The sequence below is a fragment of the Amphiprion ocellaris genome, chromosome 3 (genome assembly GCF_022539595.1).
Source record: "Amphiprion ocellaris isolate individual 3 ecotype Okinawa chromosome 3, ASM2253959v1, whole genome shotgun sequence".
In the NCBI taxonomy this organism is placed as follows: domain Eukaryota; kingdom Metazoa; phylum Chordata; class Actinopteri; family Pomacentridae; genus Amphiprion; species Amphiprion ocellaris.
The window spans coordinates 16689170-16704660 of record NC_072768.1 but is presented as its reverse complement, the minus strand read 5'-3'; the positions used below and the strand labels follow the sequence as shown (position 1 = coordinate 16704660).

The 15491-nt window shown below is 38.7% G+C and overlaps 1 protein-coding gene across 4 annotated transcripts in view; it reads right to left on the bottom strand.

Moving 5' to 3' along the window:
- LOC111567050 (contactin-1a) overlaps positions 1 to 15491 on the bottom strand; it is a 75981-nt gene that overhangs the window by 33656 nt on the left and 26834 nt on the right. For 3 of the 4 annotated variants that reach the window (XM_023267907.3, XM_023267908.3, XM_055009193.1), the window contains exons 2-3: positions 4551 to 4685; positions 1780 to 1818 (exon numbers count right to left, since the gene is read on the bottom strand). In XM_023267907.3, coding sequence (XP_023123675.2) covers positions 1780 to 1818; positions 4551 to 4605 — 94 coding nt within the window. In that variant the 5' untranslated portion in view covers positions 4606 to 4685. Of the gene's footprint in view, positions 1 to 1779; positions 1819 to 4550; positions 4686 to 13118; positions 13138 to 15491 lie in introns of those variants that run through there. The other variant, XM_055009195.1, reaches the window with a different exon arrangement.

Here is a 15491-nt window from a genome sequence, read left to right as displayed (position 1 = left end):
CAGTCAGCAGTGAGTGTTTCTCCATAGAAAATAAAAATAATTTAAAGCTTAATGCTAGTAACAGCTCTTGTTCTTGTGCAATAAGAAATCGTAAGTCTTCTCAAACATTCCAGTGACATAGCCTTGACTATAAATCACAGCTCTCTCCAAGGTCACAGCCTCATCATCCTGCCAGTAAATAGGTGCAGACTGTTTGTCTCCGGGTTGAAGACTATAAATAAAAAGGAAACAGGTCTTTGAATTTTGCTGCCTACCTTTAACGTATTTTTCTGAGTTCAGGTATTTACTTGCTGTAGGTTTGAGCAAAAATCTAGGAAACCCTTTAATTTCCCAAAGATACTTGAACAGAATACATAACTGTGTGTAAAAACAAATCATCTGTAAACTCTGCGACCTTTCAAGTCATTTAACATTTTCTGTAAACTCATGGGCAGCTCTGAAATCTGATCTCTGATATTTATAATTTTATTGTGCATAAATTGATTCCGGTTCAATCAGCTTCAAAAAACTAAAACACTGGAGACGCGTGCATGAAACTTTTTTTTGGAAGTGGTAGAAATTTTTAAACTGCATTGTGTTGGAAATCTGTACCCACAAAATTAAGATCTGAGTTAGTCATCTCTGCAGAGAGAAGTGAGTGAATTTCTTACTGCGCACACAAGTTTTTGGAATGTTGGCAAAGTCTCCCAAGTCTCCCACGTCCTCCCACTCAGACTTTCTCTACCAATTGGAAACCTCCATCTATGTTTATTGATAGTTTTGGCAGTCGAACAGATGATGAAGTATCTGATACTGTTTATATTGGAGATTAAGAAATTTCTGTTACAAACCAGATGTTGTTAACTGCAAAACATTCAGTCTAGTAAGTAGGTGCGAGAATAAACACATATATTAAACAACATCAGAGATTAATATCACTCCCATTATCTACCATTATGATTATTACTACTTTTAATATTTATACTATGTTCTGTCCTGCTCCACAAACAGACTCAGAAACTCTTTAGTCCCCCTAGCCATCGGACTGTACAGCTTTTCACTGAGTGGTCAGGTGGGGTTGCAGTCATGATCACAGTAGGACTGATCCAACGTGACTGTAGAATGTCTGTCTTTGCACCTTGCTACCTGTCTGAATCACTTTAAGTCACTGTGCCTTGAAATGTGTAAATACTGTATATTGACTTTTGGGTTCACATTTAGTATTTCTATAGATATTAAAATTAGAACTTTGTTCTGTTTCCAAGTTTAAAGTTTATAGTACTGTTTTAAAGTTTATAGTGTTGTGGAGCATGTCTTTTAGAGTATATAATAACTTTTAATGTTAATGTTCATCTTGTAAATAACCTGCCTTTTTTTGTTGTATGTAAGCTGCTAAATACTTGAATTTCCCTCAGGATTTATAAAGTATCTATCATCATCACCATCAATAAGTGAATGCATACAAAATATGGAAATTATGAATGAAATGATGAATAATTAAAATACTAAGGAACATGACATAGTCAACACAAGTGAATGATTTTCTCCACCACAGCTGCATTAGACTCTCTGCACATCAGCTTAAAATCACTGTACCAACATTCAGGAGAGAGAAATGACACAGTGTAGTGAATGTGTGAAATGTCCATCTCTGCTGCCTTATGTTATAACAGTAGCAGAAACCAAGAACCTATTTTCATCAATACTGAAAACTCCACTAATACTTTCCTCCAGCACAGAAGATAATGGAAATGGAACAAGAAATGATTATTTTGTGGAATTACACTAATATAGGCTTACCTCCGTAAAAGTCAGGTACCTCCCCATTTATTGATGCCCCTGTAACAGTAAACAAAGGAAGATGTGTCAACATATTGAACCACGATGCTGCAAATATGGTAATGAGATTACTTCACGCGCTGCTAACATGCATTCATCGTAGAATAAAACCAGAAAAATGGGTGAAAACAAATCATGAATCATCATAAAAGTTTCTCAGAGAGGTACTTGACTGAGACAGAATTCCTTTTTTGCTGCAGAGAGTGTGATGAATGATTGGAAATTCAAGCTTAGAATGAAAGACTATCTTTGGCTGAAGGCCATTTCTGTGGAACCCCCAACATCGTAATCCTTAAATAAATTGCAAACTCAAACTTCTGTGTTTGGCCTTTAGTGAATGTATATTTAATTATTCTGCGATGTTGTACTCAAATGGTCACTCATTTAAAGAACGAAGAAAAACACTCATACTGACCTGATGATTAAATATTGCTGCTAAATAATAAATGCTGTTGTGACCCCGAACAGTATGCTGCAGTCTATGCTTTATGTGCCAAGTGAACCATAAAAAACGTGTATACACACACACACACACGCACACACACACACGCACACACACACACACACACACACACACACACACACACACACACACACACACACACACACACACACACACACGCTATGCTTTATTTATAGGCCAGTGCATGTGCTTGATTTTTGTTCTACTGTCATATCATTAACATCACATTAACTATCAAACTTAATTCTTGTTGTGGCTAAACAGAAATGTCAAGCCGATGTTCTCTGCTCAGAAAAAAGACCTGTGACTGTTGTGAGGCTGCTGCCTGTTTAGATAAAGCCATAATACAGTTCAACCCAGTGTCTGAACTATATATGAAAGATAGTGTAGTATGTGCAAAGTGTAACCATGTATGTGACGATCATGTGCATTTATTAGTTTCTTTATTCTTTTGTTTACCTCTTTGTGATCGCTTTTCCAAAAAAGTATCTTAAGCTGTACCACCAAATGCTTTAGTGAATGCAGCTACAATGCCACAAGACCCTTCCTATTCCTATATAGAAAAACAAGCCAGATGGAGAAAAGATAAAAAGATAAATCTCAGAGATCTCAACATCTTTCTGAGAAAGATGCCTGTGTGAATCCAGGAACATTCACAGTCCAAAGTCCCTTCTTTTTGTGTTCACATGAAATCAAATTGAAAAAAAAGTCTGAATTGCCCAAGGTATAGGGACACAGAGGAGGCTGTTTCTTTTTTAGACAGGTCATTTTCAGACCTGCTGTTTTCTGTCCACTTTGCTTTGTTTGCAGCACAGCTGATTGCACAGCAGTACGCTGAATAGAAAGCTGCAAACTCTGGGCCCTCAAAGGCATACGACTGCTCATCTTAACTTATCAGTTACACGTGTCTTTTTTGACAATTTGTACTCGTTGTAGTCAACGTTAGTATGTGTGTTTTTACCTCAAAATGACCACAATCTGGTATGTTTTACCACATCGTTACATTAAAGAAATTCTCCAATTAAAATCAAGTTGACAAAATAGGTAAAATGTTCATGTGGTCTTTTTTATTTGGTGGACATATCATGAGTGAAATATGCAGTAAGCAGCATGTATGAACAATTCCACCTAGGAACTTCCATCAACTTGTGGATTGAGACTTTCTGTATCATTATTAATCTTCATAATAGTATTTGCCCCAAACAGGTATGACTGAACTGCTCCAATATTAAAACTTGCTATTGTACAGCATAGAGTACTTTTACAATGGTCAAGCAGAGTTGAAGGTGAGCAGGTATGCTCAGGTTGCCAGCGAATGGGTGGGTGTAGAGAGAGGGGTTACTGGTTTATGTATTCTTAGATCTGAAGGAAGCAACGGTGTAGAGTTACATCTAAGCCTTTTAAAGGATTAGAGGGATTACTTTCAAGAAAACAACTTATAAATATGTAACACTGATGAGCAGTTATGAGTTTTTAGGGGTTTAATCAAAGCCAGAAAAGAAACTTTAAAATAAATCTTCACTGTCGTCATTAATATTAAATCCAGGTTTCTAGTTTTGCCGTGAAACAAACATCACTGCTAGCATCTTTATATTTTCTATATTCTCTAAAGCTGGCAGCTTGTTCACACTTTGTCCACTTGCACTTGCTTGTCCAGTCATGAGTCTATTGGCAATCCAGTCCTGAAAAGTGTGCTGCATCCAAGCTGCCTCCACCTGTGTGATTTTCATACTTTGTAGTCGAAGCCACTAAGAAAAGTTTGTTTCTGTAGTTGCTGTATGAAACAAAATTTACTGACAGATTGTTAGTGCCAACTGATCTTTGGTGAGTAGATTTTTGGATGCTGATATTTAAAAGGTGAAGTAAAAGAGAGTCAAGATATTTGAGAAAAATCCTTTTGAATTGTAAGTGCGCCTTATCAGCAATATTTGAAAAGAGAATTATTGCAGAGCAAACTGCTACAACTGCTAAACTGATCACATCAGTTTAATGTATTGCTAATGCCAAATCCCAAGTTTGCAACTGAAGTGCTTTGATGCCAACTCCAGCTCTTGGCAGAGAGATGTAATGACTTGTGGGTCATACAATCAGCACCCATATATGACATAGTATGACTGACACTAAAGAGGAGTGCAAGTGTAGAGAATGATTTTCTTTTCGAGATGTGTTACTTTTCATCCAACAGCAGTGGTACAGTGTCTTAAAATATCTTTTAACACATTCTGTGATTTCATTTTGCCATTTCCTTTGGACTGAAAGTGCTACAGACCTGCTGGGGAGAGTGAGAGGACCAGGAGATGGAGAAGCAGGGTGAGGTGCAGCATGATGTTGAAGTGAGAACCACCTGCTGGGGTTTCAGCTAGAAGCTCAGCTGATGGAACATTAGCAGGACCGCCGGGCTTTCCTTAAAGAAATAGAAAGAGACACTGTCAAAAATATAGAAATACCTGGACTGAAGCATATCTATTGGGTAGCAAACAATTCACAGAAAAACGATAAAACCTCCACTTCCCTTCAGGTTGGAGCACTTAACTCAATATTGCTAAATAGTTGAACAAAAATGCAACTGTCAATGCTGAACAATGAATAGTGTGTCTTCTTTAAGCCCAAACCATGGTGGGGGAGCACAATAGGACAGCATCTGTTTTTAATCTAACTTTCACAAGAGAAGCATCCGACCCACATAAATTGCAAAAGAGCCGCTACAAAGAAAACAGGATTTACATGTTGAACATAATGCCATGAATGCCATATTTTCTTGCCACATATAACCAAGTTAAAAAGGAAGAAATCCACATAACCTAGGCCTAAAATATATTCCCATTTGCAATACCACAGGCACTAGTTTCTATGTACATGTGTGTAGGGGTGCAACTAACTATACATTATATTCATTATTTATTATAGAGCTCATATTATACATTTACAGGTTTAGAATTTTAACTTTAGGGTGTACTGGAATATGTTTCCATGCTTTAGCTAGTGAGATTCAAGCACATTATTTTTCTCATACTGTACATTGCTTCGGCACCGCTTCTCACCCTCTGTCTGAAACGCTCCGTTTTAGCTCCTTTAAGGTGCTTCATGCAGGTGAAGAGCAGTGTTTTATATGTGCTGAGTGGAAGAGAATAACTCCCTTTGGTATTGACATGAAATTTGACAGGTTCAACAACATGCTTAAACCTTTGCCCTTTTCTGACCAACAGTACAAACCTACAGATTTTCTTGAAAACATTCATACAAAAACAAAATCCAGTTTTTTTGAGAAGCGGGAACCAGAAAGCGTTTGGCCCTTTTCACTCAGACAGTGCAACAACATCTTTACCATGTCTCTGCTTCCTGTCAGCCTCCAAGGCACGAGCTCCTTGATAGGTTGACGCCTGATGATTGACATTTGGACAACTGCCTGAAGAAATCCTGAGCACCAGTTTAGCTGAACTGGCATCTCGTTGCTTACTCACTTCCCCCCAGATCTTAACACCAGCACAGCAGCCGCTCTTTGCCTCTCACCCAGTAACGCAACATGAAAATTAACAGCTGTTTGAGAAGACACACTGGGGGCGCTGACAGAGATAAAACAAAGTGGAATAATAATTTCTCCATAATGGCTGAGAGTATCTGATGTGAAATTGTTAATGCAATGGCTTCATGTTCGCCATATAATCAGAATAGACGGATAATGTTTTATGTGTTAAGAATAATCTGTTCCCACACTGAAAGTCAAAGAAGTTCAGGCTGAAAATAAGCATTACACCATTTAAGAAACGCGGGAGTCCAAAACAGTGTTTCCTGGAAAAGAGGATAAGAATTTGGCAGTAAACTCTAAGATGCAGCGAATGTGGTTAAATATGAAATAATGTTCTCTTAAGATGGAACAAATACTCTAAAATCAGGCTCAGAAATTGTTCTTTTTAATCAAATTGTATTTAATGAAACACTATCCTTGATAGAAATCTATGCTTCACCTTACAGTTGACAGAACACCAATCCAGATGTGTATTCTATTGATTAGCATCAGGTCTGTTGACAAAAAGTCTCCCATTTACAACATGAGTTTTGTCAGTGTCGATCAATCTAAATATCTTCTGACCCACATGCTGTCAAACTCACACATTCGTTCTCTGATATCACAGCACTGAACACCAGTCTGAGCAGACCTGTCCATTCATTCCCAGGTCATGCTGGATTGGTGAGTGTTGATTGGAGTGTAATTGAACATGAGGCAGACACTATTGATTCTTCGTGAACAGCCTGAGGTGTCATCTGGCGGAGACTCAGAGGTGTGACAGCAGGATTGAGATCTCAGCACCCACCAGACAAATGGAGTCCTATTACAGAAAATGGATTAGGGTAGAGGATAGTCCATGTAATAAGGCTGCTTTGCATGATACAAACTGAACTGCACTGACTAAACATTTAAACACATACACAATGACGCACGCGGATACACACACAAATATTAAGACATGAAGGAAGATACACTGCAAACGGTACCATGTGCGCAATATGCTAGGCACAATGTCCGAGCTGTAGAGCTGCAAGAAAGCCATACAGACAGGATTTCAGTTTTACGCTGGACTGTATCCTAGCAACACCTTTCAAAAGCAGCAGTTTGTGTGCTGCAGGGGGCCTTTTGTGACCAGCCATGAAACTATGCAAACACTCATTTTAATCTGGAACAACACCGCTGCTGTGGAACGAAGACCCTGGGTGCTCTGCTCCTCTATTAAAGACATTCATCTCCTGAAGTCAAGACAAAGCACTGACAAAATAAGTTTATTAAAGCTCATTCTTCTCCTCTCACCACTTCCATTCACTCTGCAGCTATACTGCTCCTGTAAGTACAATGTCTGCAACTCATAAATCATAAATGCTCTTAATAGATGCACTTAAGAGATTAGGGCAGACCATAAGGAGACTCATTTTAGCATCACAGCACATGCTGAAAGAGCCAATCCCATCTATCCCATTAAGGACTGTCACTGAATTGATAAACTGTAAAAACACATCAGACCAGCGCCACACAGAAAGGCAGCAGCCTCTTACAATCAGTATTAATGGGGCCTCCTACCTCTCCTGTCTTATCTTAGCAGCCTGAATACACGTGTTGAGAGCGCTCCAGTCATCACTGTAAATCACAGGGCCCAGACGTGAAAGCCCTCAAACAAGGCTATTTCTTCTCCTCCATAAATCACACCTTGGACGTTGCCAGAGCTATTACTGCTTGTGGTTTGATTTTGGTGGTTTTTCTTGTCGAGTTTTTTTTTTTTTCTTCTACTCTACCAGCTTTGCTTTGAATTTCAATCTCTTTCTCTCTCCTCGGTCCCTTTGGAATTCTCAACCTCATTGCACCGAAATCGGAAATCACATTACATCGAGTACAGGGAAAAGATTCTGGGATTTAACTGCTGCACTCGAGTGACCAATACTGTCATTTGTGCTTTTTATCATGACCCCAGAACTCCCTGAGGGTACCACAGCCTGAGTGAAAGTGAGTGAAACCCCACCTTTTTTGATGTGACTCGCATTATTGAGTGGGTAACGTCTTTGCTTATCAGCAGGGGCAGATCCAGTGATGTGGGGGAGGAAGAATGGACAAGAAAGAGGATAGGGTGGAAGAGGATGAAGGAGTGATAGACTTTAATAACAAGATGTTGTTCCAACAATCTCATCCCCGCCTGCCACCCCCACCACTCCTTACACATGCAGGCTCAATCACCACTGCCACAATCAGTCATTAACAACAGATTTGCACTAATCCTGCAAGAGGAAGCCAAGATGGGGTTAACGCTGGATTGGTCTTAATCAGTTCGAGAGTGGAAAATGAGCACTGCTTAGACACAGCATCATCTCCAGAAGCATCCAGTCATGTCTGACTTTCCTCAGATGAAAAAGAAAAACAATTCCAGCATGTAGTGAAGACAGATCAGTCATCAACAGAATTATTATGCACATATTTTGGTCATCAACTAACTATTTCAGTCATTTATTAACATTATGTGATTTCAACTTTTCAAGTGTTTTTTTTTTCTGTTTTATATCATGATCATGTATAGTCAATACATTTTGGATTTCTAACATTAGAAAGTCATCACAAGTGTTTGAAAAATCTGAAATATGATCAGCACAAATGTCAATAATAAAGATGACTGTTAGCAGACCCAGTGTTGTGGGTTTGATGTGAGTTTTTAACTAGGGATACAAAATAATGAGCCAAAGTATGATGACCACCCCTGTCAGACATCCTGTTGGTCCTTTGAGTGCAGCCAAAATGGTTCCAACTCACTGAAGCAGAGATTCCAAAAGACCTCTAAAAGTACTGGTACACATGATCAGCACATCCTTCAAGTCCTTTAAGAAGCACACATCCAACTTGTTCCAACACATCCCCCAACACCCTGTCCAGTAGGTAACTAAGTCTAATTTCTCTCCCATTTAAGATAAGATAGATAAGATAAAGTTCTTTATTTCTCCCCACTCCAGGGGAAATTTACATTGTTACAGCAGTTTTATTTACAATGTCAGTAGTTTTATTGCATTTCATACATATATGGTTGTATTGTTTGAATTCATGGAACATTTTTAAAATACAGTTATTTGAGCTTTTGGCAACTTAAATGAAAGAATGTTGATAAAATCAAAAACTCAAGTCCAGAAAAACTTTATACAGTAGAACTGAAGCTGTAGTCTTCAGCTAGTTAGTTTAGCTTAGCACAAAGGCTGATTTTTTGATTCACTTTCAAATTTCAAATTTATTCATCTCAGTTTAAATGTAATCTTTATTTTCTTTAGCTGACTGAGTAAACTGCCCATTAATCCATATATGCATGTGGCTTGGGTCTGTGCAAATGGCACGAAGTCTCCTGAATAATGCCCACAAGCACTTCTACACCTCACCAATTAGTCCTGTATCTCATTTGCACTCATAGGTGTTGGCATGTAAACTTTATTACCTCTGGAGAGAAGCCTCTGTTTCCAGTCTTTGTGCCAATCTAAGATAATATAAGGCTGGGGACTCCATACTTAGTGGACAAATGTGTGAGAATAATGGAACTGTCATTTAATAAGGTGCATAGTGTACTTACCTGGTTACCTAGTTTCCCTGGTCTACTAGTTATGGTGGGAATGTTTTCATATTACCTCTTGAAGTGTATTCTTGCTTATACTGAGGCATGAGATATGGAATTCAATATTCATATTATATCTATGCACTATCCATCCTAAATCACATATTTTGTGATACTGCAGATAGGATTTCGTGTCATCGCCAAATGCTGCTGGGAAAAACAGACGATAAGGAGGGGAATATTGATCCAGATTAAATTAAAATGAAACAGTGAGACATTGGGCGTGACATCATCTGTAAGAGGTAGCTGAGTCTCAGTCTGCTTTAAGGGGCATTACTGTTCAATCTGTTTATGATATGAGCCTGTGGACTTGTTTTTCTGATTTATCTTATTGGAGTTTAACAAAAAACCTGCCTCACAACTGCCCTCTAAACACACTTCTACTTTTGGCTCAGTGAAACATTTGAGAAGTTTAAATAGAAACATCACAATTTTCCATTAGGAATTCAGTCAGCAAGTATAATTTACCAGCCACAAGCAAGGTTCTCTTTCTTCCAAGCAGCCAGTCTCTCTATTTTTAGAAGCAAATATCAACCATAGTGTCAGTGCATTCTTTGCAGTGGAAAAAGTGAGATTTTTGACGGAGATGCAGTTTGATATAATTATCTCTTAAATGGGCCACACAAAACAGAAAATATCTCAAATCTTTTCATCTCTGACAAGATCAGACACCTGATCTGACTACATAGTGTTTTTAACATAAATCCCAGAATGAAACACAAGCTGTAATCCATTTTATTTTTATGCTGAATCAGTCCTATTGTATCACAAAACAGCAGGGATGCATTTAGTCTAACCTATGAATTATTTATGGCAAAATCATTGATTTTGATTCTAAAATGAGGCAGCTTGTGTGTCTCTTCAACCCTCCGTTCTGAAAGATGTACTCTTTGTATACTGTGTCTGAGTGTAAAATAAGGCTGGCCTTGGCTACAGGTAAATATGTTTTTATCTCCCAGAAGACCACAGGAATGATTCAGTTAAGTACAGGATATAGACATAGGCTATCCAGTGCTATTATACAGTAGATAAAGCAGTAAACCCAAGACACACACACAACAACACCTGCGGAAAAAGATGCTCTGTACACGCTTTGTGCTCCACAGACCCCCCATTGTTAAGCAGGAACTGGTTCAGCACTTGATAGAAAAAATAACTTTATTTTTCAGAGTGTAACAGCTTGATTTCTCCTGCAGACAAAATTCACTTTTCACTTTTTCCTTCCAGCAAACTAGGAGAGTAAATAGCAAAGCTTTCTACAACAGTTTTCTTTTCAGCTGACACCATGCTCATATTGTATTCCTTAAAAACTGTGCCATGACAAATTATTTATCTAATTTTTCACTGAAAAAGAATTTAACACAAATTGATTATGAAAACCACGGATACCTAAAAACATGCCCTCATGTAGTGTGACAGCCCTGCAGAAAAAAAAAATCTTTTTCACTATTTTTGGTACTGTTAGTGAGGTCTGAAATCACATCTGCATGTTTTTTTTTCAGGTAGTGGTGTGTGTCGTGCCGTGTGCAGCTTAAAGATTGGACTGTTTTTTTGTCCATCCTGTGCAAAAACACCTCATTAAGTCCGAGCAGACAGGCTCAGTGTGGAGTATTATTCATGATGTAATCCAGCTGCAGATGATCCAGTCATGGCTCGTTCACTATGTCACCCTGTCTCACTCCTCCTGCCTCCTCCTCTCTCTTCCTTTCCCTCTCTGCCTCTCACCCACCAGAAGCAGTCATGCTAATGTAAGCTATTTATCCCAACCCCTGCAGTCAACACAACACCTCCCAGGGCCAAACTGGCTCAGCAACCTCAGCTGACCTGAATATCAATGACACCAGTCATTCAACCGATGATCACTGGAGCTGGACTGCTGTATGAATTATATTAGCCTCAAATCAAGTAGCATCTGTAAATTAATGCAGAGCCAGAACAGCAAACACATGACTTGAATCATAAAAAATGATTACAACTTTTGTCTTTTGCCTGTCTGGTCAGTGACAGGCAAGAAGGTAGACATCATGTGATGCTGTTCCTAAACAGTGAGTGACAAACCAAGAACTTAGAGGGACAGCCAATAATTCTGTCATGTTGAGTGAGCATACACTTTCAATTCTGAAGAGCTGATTTACTTCTACACTTTGTCCGTTTTTCCAACAGCTTACTAGCTGCAACCGCCATGCAGATGTAGGCCTCTTGTTTCATCCAACCTTCCTCTTAACCCACAGTATGTTGTCATTGTCAAGTGCTAAGTCAAGTATGTAGGAAAATGGTTTATTCACTTTTTAAAAGAGAAAATACAACAAAGAGAGAGGTCACAGCAAAAACTATTATATACAAGATTGGAAGGAAGTTATTGGAATGATCATATTCTATATTTACATGCAAATGTGGAGATGGGCAAAAAATATTTTGAAAAAAATAAGTTCAATAAAGAGGAATAAAATCTGACATTTATCTCCATACTCCCTCTCCCTCACCCTAAAAACAAAACATCCAACCCTAAGACACAAACCTGACATAAAATGGAAAAGAAAAAAAAATCTCCCAAGGTGGCTCACAATCCATTAAAATATTTCAGTCTGATTAGTTTAAGCCTCTCTTTTACTTTACTGAGAAAATATGCAAGCCCTGTGTTAATTTTACACCATTTCTTATCAGAAATAGGACTGTGTGGTATAAAATATCAGTCTGCGGACAGGAATAAGATCATCTTAAATTTCTGGTATGTGAAAGAGGAATTTCAAACAGCTAAAAGCAGGAAAAGGTAACTGTGAATAAGAGGGAGCTTCTCTGTCTGGCACTTGGATGTGACCATCATTACTCACATGAAGCACAATCTTTGCTACAAGATATAATAAGTTTGCAGCTTATTTTTATGTTAATGTAATCAACTGTAACAGAAAAGCACTGACCTTTCAGTGCAACGGCCTTGGAAGAGTGTGATTCGTTCATCGACAGGATAATGGTCATGAGAAAGCCAAATATGTGCTTCCAAGTATGGAAAGTATGTCACATCATGTATGATGAATAGTGCAATGTAGGCAAAGGTCAGAAGAGACTTGCATTCTATCAAGAAAAGAGTGCTCTGCTTAATTGCTTCATGCCACATCTGTGCAATAAAGATATTGGCTAAATGGCAGGAGGAAATCATGCTTTAGAAGCTGCATGTCCTGATGCCCATTCATGAATGGCCATATACTGCAGTAAATAAGTGTAATTACCGAGTGACAGAGTGCTGCTTATACGTGATGGCAAAGCTGTAAAGATAAGGAAGGGAGTTTATATGCTGCAATTGTTGCGTGGGTAAATGCACTGAGAAAAACAATCAGTACCTTCAGATTGCACAAAGAAAGGTCTCAGAGGGAGAGACTGCATTTAGTCCATATTTGGTTGCTACAATAAATGGCAAACAATGGAAAGATTAACTTAAGTCGACTCTTTCCCACAACATTTCCCATTCATCCCCTTATTAGATTAGAGGGTGTGAATCCAACATTAGGCCAGAGATTAACGAGACAAAGGGAACGTTTAAATGTAATCATAAAATAAGCCACAAATATCCCGCTTAATTGCATTATGGTCAAGAAGAGGAGGAGGTTATCTATTAATGAAAAACCATCACCACACTGTAAGAGCTATAGTCGACACACAGAAAAACAATCAGGGCATGGAATGTGTGTGGTGTGACTCTGCTCAGTGCTTACCTTGCTGTGGACAGCTATCATGCCAGTGGCTATGTGACGAGATGAGCTACTTAGCAGCCCATGTCCCCATCCCCTCCAACGTGCCTACTCTGCCAAGTGTCCTAAATACTCTGCTCTATTGTCTGCCTCAGAAACAAGCAATGCTGCTGGATGGAAGCATTCTCTCTCTAAGGTGCAAAAGGAGGAGGGAGGGACGATGAGAAAAGAAAAGGCCAATTCCCTGAGCAGGACAGGGAGCCATGCAAATGGGACGCCAATGAAGACGCCTCCCTGCAGGGAGAGCGCTCCACAGAGGGTCTTCTCTGCTCACTGTGGCCAGTCTGCGGTTTAATCTCTTAAGCCCTCCCGTCCCACTCACACACACACTCACACGTAGAAACACCCCCACACAAAAAATACAAATTGAAAACACATGCACAGACACACATTTTTATCCCCTCTCCCCTTGCATCCAAACTTTAACCCCACCCTACATCCCCCCCATTAGCCTGGCAGCGGGCCAGACGTACCATCAGCACTGTCATAATCATCAGCCCCACAGCTATCGCACAGAAAGCATATTTCCTGCTGGAAAAGATGCTCAATGCTGAGGAGCTAAAAAGACCAAGAAAACACATACTTTGCAAAAAAAAAAAAAAAAAGCTTGTGAGTGTCTGTAGATGAACATAAAAACTGATGATAAGACATGAAAGACTGCTGCTGTGATATGGATTGCTCACATAAAAGTTGATATAATTCTCCCAGGGCTAAGCACATTCTACAGTTCATTTTGCTAATCTTTCTTTTCTCCTATTCGCTACATCTTGCGACAGAAATGCAACAATAATTGAACTCATCTTTGAAGTTCATTAATCTCCTCTCCTTGAAAAGACACTGAAGGAGGTAGGATTAAGTCTCCTTTTACTTTCTTTTACCTTCATCACAAAAACAAGCATGCTGAATAGCTCAACATTTCGGGTTATTAAAGTTGCTTATCGTCACCCAAAAGCAAACAGAAATCATGCTACCATCAAAATGTAAAACAAAGGATAAATGATTTACCTAGCCAATACGCTATGCCTCTTCAGCTGATTTTTCCATACAGGAACTAAACAATTAATTCTACTATAATAAATGACAATTTCTGATAGGAGTCAAAGGTTTGTTTACTCTATATATAGATGTAAAATTATAACTATAATCATGATAATAATACAATAATTTATAACTCAAAGTATACTCAAATATCTGTCATTTAGAGGCATTCAGATGGTGACTATATATCAGCGTATATTACTGTGCCTCATTTTTACATATAGTATAGGCATAGGTGTGCAACTTGAACAATAAAAATCATTGGAATAAAAACAAGTCTGTATTACAGCTATTGTTTATTGTAAACTTTGAATGTCTAGCTCAGTACATATCTTGGTCAAAGTTCTTTAAATGAGTTCTTTATTGGAAATGTTGATTTATATTGTGTGTTTAATGCATGTAACAAATAATATTTGCAGTGTGGGTTGAGCTATAGTTACAATATTAATTTGATACTGACGAATAACTTTTCGGAAGCTTAAAGAGATGGTTTTCTGCCACTTGCTTGAGGGGAATGAAAAAGGAGAGGAAGAGAGGAGCTAAAATAAGTAATGTGCCTTAATGCAAGACACCAAACCCCAAACCTCTCCAGTGGAATTACTCATGGGCAAACAGCGAGAGGATGATATATTATTCAGCTGTCTCCAGCTGTGAGTTTTATTCTCAGCCTCTGGGGTGGCATGAGGTTTAAGTGGTATCTGCTCTGTTTTGGGGACAGGAGGCAGCCACCATTATACAAATTCTCACATAGCGCCTTTGGGTTGCATTAACCAAGAAGATGCTGAGCAAGTGTTGCAGAGATTTGGTAGGGGGGACACCAGATGATTTGGGAATGATGGAGTTGTGAAGGACCACATTACAAACTCGTCTGACTTTGAGTAAACTGTAGGTCTGTATTACCACAGCACATCTGAAAACATGATAAATTGTGTGATCAGGCTGAAAAGACACAAAACACCTTTGAGATGGAACAACAAAACACAGCACAATCAGCTCATTAACATTCCATTATAATAATGTTGAGGTCAACATCTCTCCAGATACCAGTTTATGCCCAATTTATGCCCAGCTGGCGCTCTTTTGGAAGAAAATGCATCCTAATTGACCTTGATTCTGTAAGGCCTTAAACTGTGTTTGGTATTGGGGACGATACAGACAAGACAGAAGAATTACAAAATACTCCAAAAAGAGGATGTTCTAGTATTATGTGAGGTTCTAAGTAACATTAACTTTGTAGGTCAGTCAACTTACATAAGTGATTACAGAAAATAAAACGGATTGGGAGGGCATGTGGAGATA